Raw genomic sequence first — 19247 nt, forward strand, 5'->3', positions numbered from 1 at the left:
TTAGATCTACTTCCATTGGATAACTGTTGGATAAGATCACCTGGGGTTTTGGATAAAAAGGCATATTAGATTACTTGGACATGTTAAATTTCCTAAATGTATTAGATGTACTGGGGGGTATTAGATCACTTAAGTGTATTCAATCTCTATGGGGTAGTTCGAATTACATTGGATCACTTAGAAACTTAGAATGTTTAGAGAACAGAAGGAGGCCATTCAGCCTGTCAAGTCTGTGCCAACTTTCTGCAAGAGCTATGCCAATAGTCCAATTCTCCTGGCCTGTCCCTGTTATTTTCCCCTTTCAAGTACTTATCTAATTCCATTTCGAAATCCATAATTGAATCTTCCCCCACCACCCTTTCGGGCTTTAAATTCTAGATTGTAACCACTCATTGCTTAAGAGAATTTTTCTTCATGTCGGTGTTGATTCTTAAATCGGTGTCCTTCAGTTTTTGACCCTGCTGCCAATGGGGACAGTTTCCCTCAATCTACTCTGTCTAGAACCCTCATGATTTTGAACACCTCTAAAAAATCTCCTCTCAACCCTCTCTTCTTTATGGTGAACAATGCAACTTCTCCAATCTATCCATGTGACTGAAGTCCCTCATTCTTGAAACCATTCTTATATATCTCAACTGCACCCTCTCTAAGGCCTTCACATCCTTCCTAAAGTGTGGCGCCGAGAATTGAGCATAGTATTCCACTTGTGGCCAAACCAATGTTTACTAAGGGTTCACAATAACTTCCTTGCTTTTGTATTCTATGCCTCTATTCATCAAGCCCAGGATCCCATCTGCTTTTTAAACTATTTTCTCAACTGTTCCGTCACCTTCGACGATTTGTATACATATACCCCAGGGTTTCTCTGTTCCCGTGCACCCTTTAGAATTGTAGCCTTCAGCTTATATTGTCACTCCTCTTTCCATCTGTGAAAGTGTATCATTTCACACTACTCTGCATTAAATTTTATCTGCCACATGTTCGCCCTTCGCACCAACCTGTCTATATCCTTTTCAGGTCTATTGCCATCCTCTCAATGTTCACAACACTTCCAGGTCAACTGCAAATTTTGAAATTGTACCCTGTACACCCAAGTCCAAGACATTAATGGGCTTGAACCTCCTCGTAGTGGCAATCAGCATTGGATTGTTATTTTTATTATCTATAGTTGTCCTATGACAAGTAATTTGGCCTATACTGTCTGAAGTTTAGAAGAATGAGAGATTCATTGAAACATATGTGATGGGCTTTGGGCAATGGTAGGCACTAAGACGTTGTTTCCTCTGGTTGAGGAATCTGGAACACAGGAGCACAGTCTTAGGATAAGGAGCCGATCATTTAGGACAGAGATGAGGAGAAATTGCTTCGCTCAGGGGGTTGTGAATCTTTGGAATTCTCTTCCCCAGAGGGTTGCAGTTGCTCCATTGTTGAGTATATTCAAGGTTGCAGGCAGACAGATGTTTGGTCTCTCAGGGAATCAAAGGATATGGGGAGAGGGCATGAAGGCAGGGGTCAGCCATGATTGTATTGAATGGTAGAGCAGGATAGAGGGCCGCATGGTCTACTCCTGCTCCTATTTCTTATGTTCTATGTTCTCAACCCCAATGTACACCTTCCTTCAACCCAAAAAACAACCATTCATCACTGCTGTTTCTTGTCCTTTAGCCAATCTTATATCTGTGCTGCCACTGTCCTTTGTATTCTATGGCCTTCAACTTTGCTGACAAGCCTATTATGTGGCACTTTATCAAACACACTTTGTGAATCCGTATACACCACATCAACTGCAAAACCCTCATCAACCCTCTCCATTATCTCATCATAAAATTCAATCAAGTTAGCAATATTGACAACCAGGTGGTACTGAATCACCCGGATGTATTGGATCTCCTGGAGGTATTGAAAAACTAAACATATTGGCTCAACTGGGTGTATTGTATCACCTGCATGCATTAGATCTTCCAGAGATATTGAGTCATCGGTGTGGGAGAAGCGGGGCCGCATTGGATCAGCTGGGCTATTGGATCACCAAGGAACATAGGAACAGGAGTAACCATTTAACCCTTTGAGCCAGTTCCGCCATTCAATGAGATCATGGCTTATCAGTGAGTTCCAGTTCCATATACCAGCCTTTGCTCCATTCCTTTGGTTAACAAAAATCAATCAATCTCGGATTTTAAAATGAACAATTGACTTGCATTGATCGTCATTTGTGGAAGAGATTTCTAAACTACTGCCAGTCTATGGGCAGAATTTTACGCTGGGCGTGCAGGCATGCGTCCGACACGCCCGAGCATAAAATGACATGCGGTGATGTCGGGCTGCGTGCCTGCCGATAATTAAAAGGCTTATTAAGGCCATTAACAATCTCAGCAACTTGAAATCTACACTGCCGGTTGGTGGGCAGGCAAAAAGGCCAAGCAGCCTTTACAATTTTTAGGAAACATCATCCATGAGTGGGATGAGGTTTCCTAAAGCTAACACACATTAAAGAAAAACTTTATTTTGGAATAAAAAACATGCCCCATCTCATGTGACAGAGTCACGAGGGGACATATTTTATTACTTTTTTATTCTATTTATTAATTTTTTTAAAAGCGCTTCAATCTCCCTGAGGCAGCTCCGTGCCTCAGGGAGATTGAAGCGATCTTTCTCACACATGCACAAACTGTGCACCAGGCCCACTCTCCCTCCTCCCCCCACCCACACAATCAGCACTCAGCACTGCCGCTCGCGATCCATGCAGGGCAGGCCTTAATTGGCCCGCCCACGTGAAATCGCGGTCCGGAGCCGATGGAGGGCGGCGGGCGGCTTCCCAACCAGCCTCGCCCACCCGGTCCTGCCAAGCACCCCCGCCAAGGGCAAAATCCTGCCCTATGTGTGTCGTAGAGTTTCCTACTTTCACTTATGAAAGTTCAAAGCTTTAGGCAATGCCCCCTAGCCAGCAAGCAGAATTAGTCTCCCTCTATCTACTCTGTCTGTCCGCCAGGCACCCCCTGAACATGGTATTTTGAAAACATCAAACAAATAATTCCTTAACATTCTAAATTCCAGGGAATACAACTCTAGTTTATGTAATCGTTCCTTATAATTTAATTTAATTTACCAGGTATCATTCTGGTAAATCTATGCTGTGCCCCTTTCAAGACCAATATATTCATCTAAGGTGTGCTCAAACCTGATCACGGTACTCTGGCTGTGGCCTAACCAGGGATTTGTATAACTTCTACCCCATTGTATTCTAGTTCTGTAGATATAAAGACCAGCATTCCGTTCACCTTTCTGATCATTTCCTGTACCTGATCATGACATTTTAGCAATCTACACACCTGGACCCATCATTTTCTTATGACCTCCACTATTTTTAAATATGTGTCATTTAGAAAGTAACCCCTTCCATCCTTTTTGGATCCAAATGGGATGACCTCACATTTGCCTACATTGAAACCCATTTGCCACAATTTTGCCCATTTGAACATACGAACATACAAAATAGGAGCAGAAGTAGGCCATTTGGCCCCTTGAGCCTTCTCCTCCATTCAATAAGATCATGGCTGTGTTTTGAGTTCCACATTCCCATCTACCCCCAATAACCTTTGATTCCCTCGCTAACAAGAATCTATCTACCTCTGCCTTAAAAGTATTCAGTGACCCCACCTCCACCGCCTTCTGAGGCAGAGAGTTCCAAAGTCTGAGAAAAAAAATTCTCCTCATCTCTGTTATGTAAGGGCGACCCCTAATTTTAAAACAGTGCCCCCTAGTTCTGGACTCACCCACAAGAGGAAACATCTCTTCCACATCCACCTTGTCAAGACCATTCAGGAACTTATATACTTCAATCAAGTCACCCCTCACTCTTCTATATTCCAGTGGAAACAAGTTTAGACTACCCAATCCATCCTCATAAGACAACCCGCTCATTACAAGTATCAGTCTAGTAAACCTTCTCTGAACAGACTCCAATGCATTTACTGCACACAGTATTCGAGATGCGGTCTCAGCAATGCCCTGTATAACTGAAGCAGAACATCCTTACTTTTATGTTCAATTCCTCTTGTAATAAAGGATAGCATTCCATTAGCCTTCTTGATTACTTGCTGTATCTGCATGTATCAGAACACCTGGATCCCTCTGAACCTCTAATTTCTGCAGTCATTCTCTGTTTAAGTAATACTCTGCTTTAACGTTCTTCCTGTCAAAGTGAACAACTTCAAATTTTCCCACATTATATGCCATCTGCCAGATTTTTGCCCACTTACTCAACTTACCTATATCCATCTGCAAACTCCTAGACTGGAATTTTCCAGCTCCTCATGCTGGCGGGATCTTCCCATCCTGCAGATGTGAACAGAGATATCACTGGCTCGCCTGCCGCATCGCGGGGGCACCCGCCATGGAGGGGCTGGAAGATTCCAGCCCTTGTGTCTTCTTCACAACATACTTTCCTACCTATCTTTGTGTCATCTGCAAATTTAGCTACCATGCTTTCACTCCCCTCATGTAAGTCATTGATGTAAATTGTAAATAGTTGAGACCTCAGCACAGACCCCTGCGGGACCTCACCAGTCACATCACGCCAATTAGACAAAGACCCATTTATGCATACTCTGTTTTCTGCCAGCCAGCCAATCTTCTATCCAGGCTAATATGTTACCCCCTACACCATGAGCTTTTATATTCTGCAATAACCTTTGATGTGGCACTTTATCAAAAAATCATAATCTATTAATATCTCTATAATTTTATTCTTCTATCTACACTGTTTACAATGCGCCTATGTTGGTGTCATTGGTAAACTTTCTAACCTACTATCTAACTTCTTAATGAATACAGTGAATAGTTGCAGCCCCAACAAAGATCCTTGCGGAGCGCCATTAGTCACATCCTGCCAGTTAGAGCACCTGTCTATTTTCCCTACTAATTGTCTCCTGCTGCTCAGCCAACTTCCTAAACAGTTCATTCATTTCCTTTCAATTCATGAGCTTTAACTTCGGCTAATAGTCTCAATTGAGATCATTTATTCAACCCCTTCCAGAAGTCTGTGGAAGTAACACCCACATCCATTCCCCTGTCCATTACTTGCCTCACCTCTTCCAAGACTTCCTTCAATTTCATTAGATTATCTATTAAATTATCTATGACCTACCAATTATCCAGATCCATACTGGCTTGTTCTCATCAGAAAACTGCCAAGGTGTTCTGTCACTCTGCCCTTATGTATGGACTCTAGTAATTTCCTGACAATAGAGGTTAGGCTAGCTGGTCTATAAATTTCTGGGGTTTTTTCTCTCACCTGTCTTAAATCATGAAGTAACACAAGCAACTTTCCAATCTAAAGAAATGGTTCCTGAAGGAAATGGTCTCCTGAGATACCTTTGGAAGAATATACTTAGGACAGCTGCAATGTTTAAACCCCCTATTTACCGGAATGGAAACCATCAGATCCTGGGGTTTGTCACTCTCGATTATTTTCGTCGTCACTCGTATTTTGCTTACGTTAATTTTTTTTTAGTCCCCATCTCTGATTCAGTATTAGTTTTCTTGGGATGTCTGGAATGCTGACCTCTTTCTGCACTGCAAATGCTGATGTAAAGTAATGTTCAACATGTCCTTATTTCCTTGACAATTTCACCGTTATCAGTTTTCAGGGGGTTCACATGTTTCCTCTTTTTCCTAACATAATTGTAAAAAAAAAAATTGCACTGAACGATATCCCTTGAAAATCCATTGCTCCTTTTGGAGCTCTTACTCTCCCGAATCTTCATCGATTTAAAAATTTTCAGCCACCAGCACCATTTGCAGGTCCCAACCCCACTCGTGTTAGGCGATCACTCTGCGGCATAACCTTACAGGAGATGGCCAGTTAACAGGCCGCCTCCGCATTTGCCGTACATGGATGGGGGGGCCCAGTGGTGGGGCCTGCAGGGCTGGCCAGTTGGCAGCCCCAGTGGGAGAGGCAGGTGCTGCTGAGGGAGATGAAAAGCATGAGGGCACCTCAAAAAGGATGTCCATTTGAAGGGCTCCACAGCCATTGACAAAAAAGAAGGCCCAGCTAGTGTCATGAATGTGGAGGGGAACCTCTCCACAAGAACACTTTCATTGTGCCCATTTCAGCCTTGCAACTCCATAATAGCAGCATAGATAGTAGCAACCTCCTGCTGCGTAGCTGGGCTCCTGACACAGCATGGGGCACGCATGCCTTCCGTAAAATTTCATTGCTGCACACAATTAAGGGCTAATTGCCCTTTAAATGCCTTGTTTGGCTACCTACCACGAACAAGTGGGCACCTGCTATGAAAGCGGGTCCACCTCTGGGAAAGTCACCTGGAGGAAGAATATGTTGGGGAGGGAACCTGACGCATCTCAGTCCAATTTTCCACGCCTCTCCCCACCCACCAAATTCATCTCCACATGATTCCACCCATCATCTGTTTTGTCACCTTTTGCTGTTCTTTGTATCTTCCTGAGTTACCAGGATCTTTGCTAGCTTTTGCATTTTTACATGCTTTTTCTTTTAGTTTGATTTTGTCCCACATCACTTTAGTTATCTATAGCTGTTTTTACCCTCATATCTAGGGGGCGTGTTAGACTACATGATAGTTGCGGGGTGGGGGGGGTTGCAGGTATTAAATAATCCATTACAACGCCTGGGGTATTTTTTTTATTTGTTCGTGGGATGCAGGCATCACTACCTAGGCCAGCATTTATTGCCCATCCCCAATTGCCCTTGCTCAGAGGGAATTTAAGAGTCAACCACATGTAAGGCAGACCAGGTATGGACTGCAGATTTCCTTCCCTAAAGGACGTTAGTGAACCAGATGGGTTTTTATGACAATCAGCAATGATTTTGTGGTTTTCATCAGACTTTTAATTCCAGATTTTTATTGAATTCCCATGGTGGGATTCAAACCCAGTCCCCAGAGCATTACCCTGGGGCTCTAGAATACTAGTTCAGTGACAATACCAATATGTTACCACCTCCCCTAGCTCTCAATGCATTAGATCAGCTAAAAAAAAATCAGATCATTTGATATTATTGGATCACCCGCAGGCATTGGATCACTTTGGGGGTATTAGACAAGTTGGGGTATGAGATCACCAGGGGTATTACCTCACGGTATTAAATCATCTAGGAATATTAGGTGCCCTGGGAGTATCAGATCACATTGAGCTTTTCAATCACCTAAGAGTATTAGATGATCTGGGTTCACTCGATCACTTATATATATTGGATTATGTAAGCATTTTGGATAACCTGGATGTGTTAGATCTGGTTGTGATGTTAACCTTGTGGTTTTGAATTACCTGAGGACATTGGATAACATGGGAATATTTGATTATTTGGAGATATTACTTCAATTAAATGTATTACATCAACTGGGGATATTAAATCATGTGAGGCATTTAGGTCACCTGTGAGTATTAGACCTTGTCCCAGGATTATCTACAGTATTAGATCACCTGGATGTATCAGGTTGCATAACTATATTAGATCACCTAGGTGTATTAGATCCCCTGGTGTTGTTATATCACCTGGGCATATTAGCCATGGTTGCACAGAATCACCTAGCAATATTGGATCACCTAGGGTTATTGGATCGACTGCGCCAATTGGATCACTTGGGCCTATAAGATCACAGGTGCATTAAATGACCTGGATGTATTATAGCACCTGTGCTGTTAGATCACCAGAGGGTATAGATGAAAAGGTAATTAGATTATCTGTACATATTAGATCAATTAGGCTATTAACTCTGGTTGTATTGAATCACCTGGGGGCTATTAAATAAGTTGGGGTATTACATCACCAGGATGTATTGGTATTAGGTCACATGGGTATTTTGGATTATCTTGAGGCACTGGATCACCTGGGGGAATGGATCACTTGCATGTCTTTGTTTATTGCATGCATTGGATCTCTGTAAACTATAGGATCAGTTGTGCACATTAGATCACCTGGGGATTGAAATAGATCGCCAGAAGTATTACATAACTGAATATTTGGTGGTGTGAGTGTATTAGATCCCCTAAATCTAATAGATTATCTAGGCAGTATATTAGAACAACAATGTGTATTAGATATTCAATTGCCCAAGTGCATTGGGTCACCTAGAGATGTTAGATCATCTAATGATATCAGATCACCTGGATCTTATCAATCACCGGTTATTATTAGATCAGCTGGTGGTATTAGATCACTGGGAATGTTATATTTCCTGTACATTGAATCATTCTAATTCATTAGATCACCTGGGGGTTTTCTGATTGCTTTGGATCACCTCGTAATATTGGATTACCTTTGGTATTGGAGTACCTGGGTGTTTTGGATGACTTGAGCATATTGGAGCTGACTGCAATGAATCACCTAGAAATATTGGAATACTGAGGAGTATTGGATCACCCAGGGATATTGATTACTTGGAGGTATCATATCACCTAAATGTATTTGATCAACAAGGGGTGTTAGATCACTTAAGTGTATTAGATCACCAGAGGATAATCGATCACCTGGTAGTATTTCAATCATCTAAGTGTATTAGATCATCTGGAGGTGTTAGATCATTTGGGGGTTGTAGCTGTGATTGGATAATCTATAGATATTGGATCATCTGATAATAGTGAATCACTTGGGCACATTGGATCAATTAGGACACAGTTGATCTGCTGATATTCGATTAGCTGGGTGTATTGTATCAGCTTGGGTTATTAGGTCACCTGGGATTATTGGTACCCCACAGTGTATCATATAGAAAATTATCTGCAGGGGTAGTACTGTTTGTCCTTGTCACATCTTCTGGTGAAAACATTGATTAAAAATAAGTATATTTTTTGCTTTTACAACCTGAACACAGATGGAATGAGAACTAAAAGCCAAATATTACATACCACCTTTCATCATGCCCACTTCATAGCATTTACGCAGTCTGCAGGCTTGGCAGCTCTTCCTCCTATTTTTGTCGATAGTACACTGGTTTGTGGCGGGGCACATATAGTCATTGTGTCCTGGAAAGAAAGGAGAGATTCCAAATAAATTTCAACCACAGCAGACATTCTCCTACCTCAACAACAACAGCCTGCATTTATTATAGTGCTTTTAAATTGGTAAAACATCTGAAGGTACTTCACAGGAGCGTTTCAAACAAAATTTGAAACCGACTCACATAAGAATGATCAAAAGTTTAATCAAGGACTAAAGTTTTAAGAAGCAACTTAAAAGGAGGGGAGGTTTAGGGAAGGAGTTCCAAAGCTCAAGACTTATACATTTGAAGGCACGAGCACCTATGGTGGAGTGATTAAAATCAGGGAAGTGCAAGAGGCTAAAATTGGAAGAAGACAAAAATTTTGGATGGTTGTAGGGCTGGGGGAGGGTACGCGGATAGAGAGAGGCAAGACCATGGTGAGATTTGAAAACAAGGGTGAGAAATTTAAAGTCAACACATTGCTTTAAACCAGCAGTCAATGTAGGTCAACAAATACTGAGATGATGGGTGGACCGCACTTGGTGCGATTTAGGGTGCGAGCAAGGCGTGTGCATATTAATTATTTTTTATAGCTCTGATCTGGAAGGATTTGTGAAGATGCTGCATCCCTTCAGTCAATGTGCTGTCAACTTTACGCCAGCGAGCTAAGTTTTGTGTTTGGGCTACTGGGTGGAGGCTGAGGGCCCTCTCGCTTACAAATGCTGGCACCCCAACATTCATAACATTGGACAGAGAACAGAGTGTAGTACGCCCATGACACCCCGGCATGTGTCATTTGTGGGACTAGATTCCTTGCCATCTGTGTGAACTTGTGAAAAACCTGCCCTAAATGCCAGCAAATTAGCCAGACTGCTCGGAGAAAAGTCAAGATGCTGGAGCCTCCAGCCATGCCATTTGGGGCCTGAGGTCCAAGGATCTCAACTCAAGCATCTCCAGACATCAGACCCTCAGTAGCCCATTGGGGAAGATAACTCATCGGAGCCTTGGTAAGCAAGCACTTCTAAGAGTGTGGTGAAGTTGTTTGCTTAGTGTCTATTATATTATGTGACTCATAAAGAGTTAAGAACTAATTGTTATATGAATGTATATCCAGGGTGCCATATTCACTGCTGCACTGTAATCAGGTGTCAAGCAACAATGTGACAGTCCCCAGCAAACGGTGAGATCTGGGAAATAGATTTGAAGAAAAGCTGCAGCATTTTGCGTCTAAAAGGGTGATTATTTCAAACTGCTGGGAACCACAAGATATAACAGCATCAGTTACCTGCTTAAAGCAAGCATGCAATGCAGATTCTCAGATGCTGCTGTACATTCCCAGTTGTAGCCCAGAATAGACGGAGGCAAAGACTGAGGGCGGTAGGATCTTACAGTTATATGTTGCAATAGGCACTGCATTGCAGCTGCAGATTGCAGATCTGTGACAGTCTCCCTGAAGAAGATCAGCCTCCTTATACACAGCTCTGCAGCATGCAAGTAATAGAGGTTTATATGGGAGAGTGAGCCTGCAAGCTGCCCTTCTCTCTGTGGCCCCTCCACAAGCTGCATCGTCCTCCCCTTCCTCGAGCCAGGATGGCTATTTGCAGAAAAGCAGCAATGCTCGCACCTCCATTAAGCTTTCTGAAGGGTGTCCAGTTACCCCCAGCAAAACAAAACAGTGGTTCTGCACCCCAAAACCCCCAATTTATTACATACAGGCTAGATGTCTACCAAACATTTCGAGTGATTTCAATGATAGCAGGTGATAGCAGGTTCCTTTGGAACTGGCTAATGCTGCTTTGTTGGTGGGTTTAGGAAGCAGTACTAACTCACACAGAAACACTATACCCTTTTTATAGGACCCTGATTATAAACGGATTAATTAGGCTCCACCCCAGTGGAGGTGTTGGGTGTCTCAATGAAAACTTGCTTGGAAAGCGCAATTATGGATGGGTGACCGTTGGCTATTTGTCCCACCAATGCTTGTTCAAGTCAGGAAAAGATAGAACAATAAGGCGATGGCAGTCAGGCCCTTTATGTGATGTGGTGCTTCCAGCATTGCTCCCATATTATCCGCTGACATCTTAAAATACTGTGCAGAGATCTAGTATCAAAGTTACTAAAAGGAAATAGAGGTATTGGAGAAGGTGTAAAAAAGATTCATAAGGATGAAGCCAGAACTGAGAAGTTATAGACAGAAAAAACTGAACAGGCTGGACTCTTCTCTAGAAAAGAACAAGCCAAGTGGTGACCTGATAGCTATCTTTAAAATTATGAAACGGTTTGATAGTGTAGACATTTTCCACTTCTGAGAGGTCCAAAACTAGGGGCCATAAATACGATAATTGCTGATAAATACCATAAGGGATTCAGGAGAAATTTCTTTCCTCAGCGTGTTGGGATGTGGAACTCCTTACCACATAAGGGCAGTTGAGGTGAAGATGTATTTAAGAGGGAGCTAAATAAGTATAGTACATGAGAGAGAGAAAGGAATAGGAGGTTCTGCAATGGGGCAAGATGAAAGTAGAATGGAGGAAGGCATCTGTGGAGCATTAACCAGCTGAACCGAATGGCCAGTTTCTCTACTGCAAATTCTGTGGAATTTTTTGCAATCTTGCGGCTCAGTCATTGTTGTCTATTGTGATCAGCTAAAGAGAGTCTTTGCTGTTAGGGAGAGGAGCTTCTCTTGAGATACTGTTTACCCAACCTCTGACAGGAAGAAGCCTGTGGCTCTAGTTATGGCCATGCTGTTTTAACTGCCAGTTAGAAGTCCAAAATGCATTGAGCACACCTTTAAAAAAAAGTTTTTGAAAGCGCTGGCTTTTTCTGTCCTGTTCCACCTTCGCACTAATTTCTCTTCCAATATTATTGCACACAACACAGATTTGGAATGAAAGAACAGGGCAAATTGCACAAGACATGAGCTGCAGCTTTTGAATAAAATACTTGACATTTAAGGTCAAGGGAGATTAATAGTAAAGATAATGGGGGGTCTTATTTTGCTGGTTAAAGCAAGCAATCTATATGGGCAATAAAAATCAAATGCAGTGACAGGTTCCTGACAGATACAAGACATCCCTGTAGTTTCCACAGCAGACTGCTGTAAAATATAATGATAAAAATGTTCAAAGGATCTGCTAAGAATTGAGTGCCATATCTGCTTTTAATAAAACATCAAGGAATCAATGAACAATGCAGCCACCCAGGGATAGATGCTCGCTCTGCTCCCTCCCTTCAAATATTCCCCATAAAAGGAAATCTGTTTTCAGAGCCCGCATTCTTAATGCAACTAAAACTATTGCCTAATGAGCTATAAGAATGGTTTGTTTATTTACGCAAATGATTCAATGTTGCTCAAATAGTAATACATTTAATACAAGGTCACTTGGGTAAATCCCCATTCAAGTCTGCAAAGCGGATTTGTCAGATGCACAAAGAAGGACCAAATGCGTTTGTGGAGCTATGTGAGATGTGGCACTCAGGAACACAGAGTGAAGTAATGAAACACCTTTGTAATCTCAGATTGACAGTTCCATCAGTCACGAGCAGTTAATAATGTCAGTACCTAGTAGCAATAATCACCAGATCGTTGCGAAAATTGTGAAATCACGGACAACTTGCTCAATAACTCAATGAGAGCAATTGTTGCCCATCTTGCCAAGTATAAATCCATTGGGAGTTCAACTTGTGTTTTACACCCACCTAATATTACTCTCCATGGCAGGGTGTAGTATTGCACAGAATCCTGTCTGTTTCTCAATGGGTCAGTAAAGTTGAAATTGGCTTAAATGCGTTACCTTGTGTGAAATTGAGTCATTGTGCCAATGATACTATGAAGTGGTACATCAGTACTGCCACTATCAGTTCTTTGCCACTATGCAGACCTGTACTAAATGTAGTAGATGCTCTATAATTAATGCACTTGTCCATAGTGACTACCGCAATAGAGATCCCTGATGTTGCTACAGGTTGACAAGGGTTGGCGCAGGTAAAGAACTTACTGAGTCAGGTGACCCCAACTTTTAGCAAACTTGGTTACCTTTACTGTCAGCTTTTCGTAAGCTTTTCTTACTCCTGAAGGAATGCACACTGCCGTGCCATTAATTTTCTAGATCTAGATCTAGGCCAAGCCTCCTGTGACAGCACCTTCCAAACACACAACCTCTACCACCTAGGAGGACAAGGGCAGCAGATGCATGGGAACGCCACTACCTGCAAGTTCCCCTCCAAGCCAAGTACCATCCTGACTTGGAACTATACCGCTGTTCCTTCACTGTGTTACGACCCGTCCCCAGGCGAGGTCTCCCAATTTGTTATGACCCCCGGATGAGATTCCCCAAATTGTTAACTTCCCGAACGGGGCCCCAATTTTGTTATGCTCCCGGGTGTGGAGGAATGAGTTGGCTTCCCCTTCTTTATTCCACCCCCTCGGTTGGTCACAAGGTTAATTTAAAAAGGGATCTCTTCCCTCGTGGATATCTTTTCCCTGTCCAAATGCATTTATGTTTAAAAATGAGCCAATTTAACCAGGCTTTCTTGAATCAAAGAATGAGTAAGTTTATCAGTTACTAAAAACCCAAGAAAAAAAAATAAAAACACACAAATCAGAAATGAAAAGCTGAATCCAAAAATAAAAGTTAAAAAGAAAATACGAATCAGTCTTTGGCTTGCCTGTTAGGAGTAGATGGTGAAACTTTGCGGCCATTAAATTGGGTGATTCCGGTAGAGCTGACTTTGACAGTTGACCTAATTATAGAGACACTTGGTTCCGCAGGTTAGCTGAAGGAACTGTCCTATTTCCTTTTTTGACTGTGGCTTTGCTGACTTGCCTCCAGGTGCAGAGGAAGAGAGATAGAGACTTTTACCTGCAAGCTGCAGGGATGCCTAGTTGATGTTCTTCTGCTGTGATCCTCATAGCCCACACTAACACATTGGAACTAGAACATAAAGATCAGATTTTGCAGGGAGTTTTTTAAACCTGTGTATTCCTGGAAGGGAAAAGCAAACATATCTTTTGTCCAGAATCTGCTTTCTTTCAACTCAGATCATTTCCACATTCTGAGATATAACTCAATAGGAGATGGTTTCTGCTGAAATGTGGCAATTAGTCTCCATTGTCTCTGCAATCACAGGAGATTAAAGTTCAGTCTTTTGCATTTCATCTCTTCCTTTCAGTGTCTCTGTTTGAAGTAGGCCTTGACACCTTTTTAGGCAACATTCCAGGGTTTCTCTGGACTAGCTGGTCAAGTATAATCCACATAGGAATTTTCCAGGAAATGGTCACTTTACATCCTCAGCCAGCTTTTGCTTGTATGCCCTTTTTTAAAGAAACACATGTCTTCTTTAAAAAATTCAATATGCCTGTAAGTAATTTGTGGCTGTGATCCACTGTCGTGACAACTGTTGCTGGGTCAAAAACCTGGAATTCCCTTCTTAACAGCACTATGGGTGCATCTACACCAGATGGACTGCAGCGGTTTAAGAAGGAGACCCCCCCCCCACCCCGCACAAGTCAGGAATATGAAGGAATACTCCCCTATCTGAATGAGTGTAAGCTCCAACAATATTCAAGAAGCTGAACACCATCTAGGAAAAAGCCCAATTGATTGGCGCTCCATCCAACACCATAAACATTCACTCCCTCCATCTCTGGTGTACCGTGGCTGCTGAGTGCTCTATGTACACTACAGCAATCATCAATGCTACTTTGACAGCAACTTTTTAAAAATTCATTTATGGGATGCAGGTGTCGCTAGCTAGGCTGCATTTATTGCCCATCCCTAATTGCCCTTGAGAAGGCGATGGTGAGCTGCCTTCTTGAACCACTGCAGTGTGAACCATGATCTCCATCATCTAGAAGGACAAGGGCAGCAGGTGCATAGGCTTGCAAACACCTCCCAGGCTGCCCCCCAAGTCACATATAACCCTGACTTGGACGTATAATGCCATCCCTTCAGCATCGCTGGGTCAAAATCAGGTGTGTCATTGAGCACGCCATTGACATGTTCAAGATGGAATTCAGGTGCTCAAGATATGATTCAGGACAGATCTGGAGGCACCCTTCAAAATTTGCCAGCAAGGGTCTCCAGAATGATTGTGGTGCGCTATGCTCTACAATGCAATGGGGGATGGGAAAATGACAGCAACTCCAATTCCAGCGCCAACACGGCAACAGCTGCTCACAGTGCTGCCTGGATGCCCTTATTGCTGTAAGGTTCCTTTAGTCACTACCACTCATTTAACAATCAGAACCAATAGCCATTCTTTCTGCACTCCCACTACCCAATCACAGATATAAAACAGTCAATCCATATATCCTCGCTCCACCTCCCCCCACTCCCACCCTCATTGATCCCCATTCAACTGAAAAGACAAAATAAAAGCAATCAGAAAATTCTAGAAAAGCAAGTTGGCAACCAAGAATAGGCTACGTGGAGCATTGGGGCAAAATAATATATTTTATGTGATTGTATGAAATAACAGAAACTTAGCTTTTCCTCAGACACATGTTCAAACTCCCATGCAACTACTAAGCTTAATATTCCCTTTTTCCTACTGTTCCTATATTGTCCAATCTCTGTGGATTCAGCAGAGGTAAATACAGGCTTTTCAGTCCCTGTTCTGACTGTTGATGCTCTTGGCCGATGACCTCTGGGTGTTGCAGCCCGTGAGGGCCCCAGCAAAGAATGCTCACCGCCATCTGCTCTGCATCACTTGTGAACCATGGGTCACCAGCTCAGATCCCAATTAACTGCCTAGCTGGATCGATCAAGATATAAGTATCTGGGATTGCACATGGTAAGTATGATTCCTGTGATGGTGCACCCTTGGGAGAAATCAACTTCCCTGAGGGTCTATTGTCTGGGTGCTTTGTCGATCATTGCTCCACATGTAGGCTCTGGCAGAGAGAAAATATATTGTGGTAATCTGAGACGCAATACACCTTTAAGAGAATGTGAGCAGATTGACCATATGTCTGTATTACCCAGTTGCTGTGTAGCACGGGCTACAATGTTAACCAGCAGTTTAGAATAGGGTCTGGTTGGAGTAACACACACGTGTTAGTACTCTGTTACTTGTGTTAATAAGCTGCATATGCTTCATCTTATATTGGTCTCTGCGCCTGCGGTATCTTGTTTATCAACTCACTCACCAGTAGATAGGTGTGCAACCGTGTTCACTGAGCAAAGCGACCTGACAGAAGGAACATAACAACTGGTGATGAGGCAAAACATGACCAGTTGACGACACCAAAGAAAGCTGCGGAAATTAAACATAAGTAAATCAGCCATACCTTCCAAGACAATTGTAAGTACAGCCTTAATCGTAGTCGTCGAAGATATCTCCCTCCAGTATGCCACAGTTTGGCCATATTGAACCGTATGATCAGACCACCAATGACTGGTCACGTTATATTGAACGCCTTGCTATCTTCTTTTTGGCTAATGGCATATTGGGGGAGGAGAAGAGGCAAACGATCCTCTTATCGACATGTGGTAGTAAAACATACAGTTCCCTAATTGGTAGCCTAATGACACCCAACGCCCCAGATTCCAAGAGCTTTGATGAGTTGGTAAATCTTATGAAAAACCACTTTCAGCTGAAACCCTCAGTAACAACACGGCATTTTAAATTTAAAATGAGGTGTGGCGCCCCTGAAGAGACAGTCGCTTGCTATGTAGCAGTCTTAAAACAACTGACAGAGCACTGTGAGTTTGGGACATCGATTAACGACATGTTAAGAAACCCATTAGTATTTGGAATTAATGAAGATGCCATTCAAAAAATGTTGTTGTCAGAAACAAATTTAGACTTTAGCAAGGAGCTGGAGTTGGCACTCGCAATAGAGAGCACAGTCAGGGATTCAGGAGCAACCAAGGAAGCACAAAATGGTGCCGTCCTTTACGCCGGGAGGAAAGCACCAGTTAGAAATGATGCGGAAACGCTGGGCACCGCAGAAAGGCGAGAAAGAGCCACCATTAACATACCAGCAAAAAGCAATAGTTCAGAGAAAACCTACAATAACAATGGCAGAAATCGAATGCCATCATTATGCAATATTGTAAAGAAAGATTAAGACAAAACTTAAAGCAAAAAAGTAGGAATCGTGAAACCCACATAATGGAGGAACCAGGAGAAATAGAGTCAGATATTTACTCGCTAAACAACTTAAAAATGAGTAAACCAGAGCCAATCTACATGACAGTGGAAGTCAATGGGAAACCCATCCAAATGGGGGTGGATACAGGGGCATCCACGAGAGTTATAGGGGAACATACGTTCAAATATCTGAATGGAGGAGGCCACTCATTGGCCAGGATTTTCCCCTCGGCAATTTGGGGACGGGGCCTGCTCGCCAAGGGGAAAATGACACGGGATAACGTCGGGGCGGACGCCAAAATCAGCTGTTCGCCCGCCGACCTGTCAATGGCCAACTGAGGCCATTGACAGGCTAATTAAAGTAATTAAAGTCCTGGTGGGCAGGCCAGGAGCCCCAGCAGGCTCCTGATTATTCATGAAACTTCATCCACTGGCGATATGAAGTTTCATGTCCATTTTGTAATAAGTTAATAAAGTGTATCTGTTCTTTATTATCATGTCCCATCTGCTGTGACATTGTCACATGAGGGGGACATGCTAATAATTTTTAATGTTTTTATTTTTAAAGTTTTTTCCACTGTCAGTATTCTCCCTGAGACAGGACTTTGCCTCAGGGAGAAGTGCGCGAAAGAGTGCAAATTGATGGATGGGGGTTCCTTCCCCGCCCCCGGAACAGGAAGTGCATTGCGCTTCCCGTCGGGAATGTGGTGGCGGCCCCATTTCAGTGGCAGGGGTCGGCTGCCCGCCCGCTGCCAGCCGGTGGGGCCCACCCGCCATCCGAGGGCAAGATTCTGCCCATTAAATCTGGAAAATTCAGATGCTAAATTAAAGACTTCTACTGGTGAAGACATATGACTAAGAGGTATATGCAATGTTCCAGTACAGTATGGAAATCAATCTGTTAATTTACCCCTGATAGTGGTAACAGAGGAGGGTCCAAGTCTACTTGGTCAGAACTGGCTTAAGGAAATAAAGATGGAGCGGACCGAGATTTTTCAACTCCGAATGAAAGATCTGCCAGAATTATTGCAGGAATATGCCTCTGGGTTCAGGGAAGAGCTCGGGAAGATTCAGGGGCTGCAAACTAAAATCCACGTCGATCCTGGGGCAATCCCTAGGTTCTTGAAGGTGAGGTCAATCCCCTGTGCATTACGAGAAAAGGTTGATGTCGAATTAGACAGGCTGGAAAGGTTGGGAGTCTTAACAACCTGTACAGTTTTCCAAATGGGCAGCGCCCCCATAGTTCCAGTACGAAAACCTTCAAGAGTGTGTGAATATGCGGGGACTAAAAGTTGACAGTTAACAAAGTGGCCAGACTAGACAGGCATCCTATACCAAAAGCTGATGAATTGTACTCCAAGCTGGCAGACAAAACCACATATATGAAACTCGGCATGAGCCAAGCTTACCAGCAAGTCGAGCTAGAAAAGGCATCTCAGGATTTTGTGACTATCAACACACATTGGGGGTTATACCAATACACCAAGTTACACTTCGGAGTCTCATCAGCTTGTGCCATTTTCCAATGGACTATGGAAAATTTACTTCAAGGTCTGCCCCATGTTGTGGTTTATCTCAATGATGCCCTAATAACAGGGCTGACTGATGAAGAACACCTGGTTAACCTGGAAGAGGTGTTGAAGTGTTTCTCACAGGCCGGAGTACATTTGAAAAGAGAAAAATGTACCTTCCAAAGGAGTGGTTTACCTGGGTCATAGGGTCAACTCGCAGAGCCTTTACTCAGTAGAAGACAAGGTGAAAGCTATCGATTGCCATTGCCGATGCACTGAGCCGATTACCTCTAAAAGTACAGCAATGTGAACGTCCCAATTCCTCAAGAACTTGTCTCAATATTAAACTTTCTGGATTCACCCCAAGTACATGTGGGAAATAAGAGAGCGGCCGGACCGCAATCCAGTTTTGTCTTACTTAAAGGAACAAGTCTTACAGGGATGGTCTAATGAGCCAAAGTCTGATGAAATGGAGCCCTATTTTAATAGGAGATATGAGCTCACCTGCCAGGATGGCATATTTCTGTGGGGAACGAGAGTCATTGCGCCTGCAAGAGGAAGAAAGCCATTATTGACCGAATTGCTAGTGCTCACCCCGGCATCTCTAGAATGAAAATGTTGGTGCACAGTTACTTATGGTAGCCAGGGATGGGTACAGAAACCAAAAACTTAGCCAAGA

At 43.0% G+C, this 19247-nt stretch overlaps 1 protein-coding gene across 1 annotated transcript in view; it reads right to left on the reverse strand.

The window, feature by feature from the left end:
- The window catches only part of esr1 (estrogen receptor 1), a 301449-nt gene that overhangs the window by 221240 nt on the left and 60962 nt on the right, over window positions 1-19247 (reverse strand). Inside the window, exon 3 of the mRNA XM_041206645.1 lies at window positions 8887-9003. Coding sequence (XP_041062579.1) covers window positions 8887-9003 — 117 coding nt within the window. The remainder of the gene's footprint in view (window positions 1-8886; window positions 9004-19247) is intronic.

Source organism: Carcharodon carcharias, chromosome 2 (assembly GCF_017639515.1).
Source record: "Carcharodon carcharias isolate sCarCar2 chromosome 2, sCarCar2.pri, whole genome shotgun sequence".
Lineage (NCBI taxonomy): Eukaryota > Metazoa > Chordata > Chondrichthyes > Lamniformes > Lamnidae > Carcharodon > Carcharodon carcharias.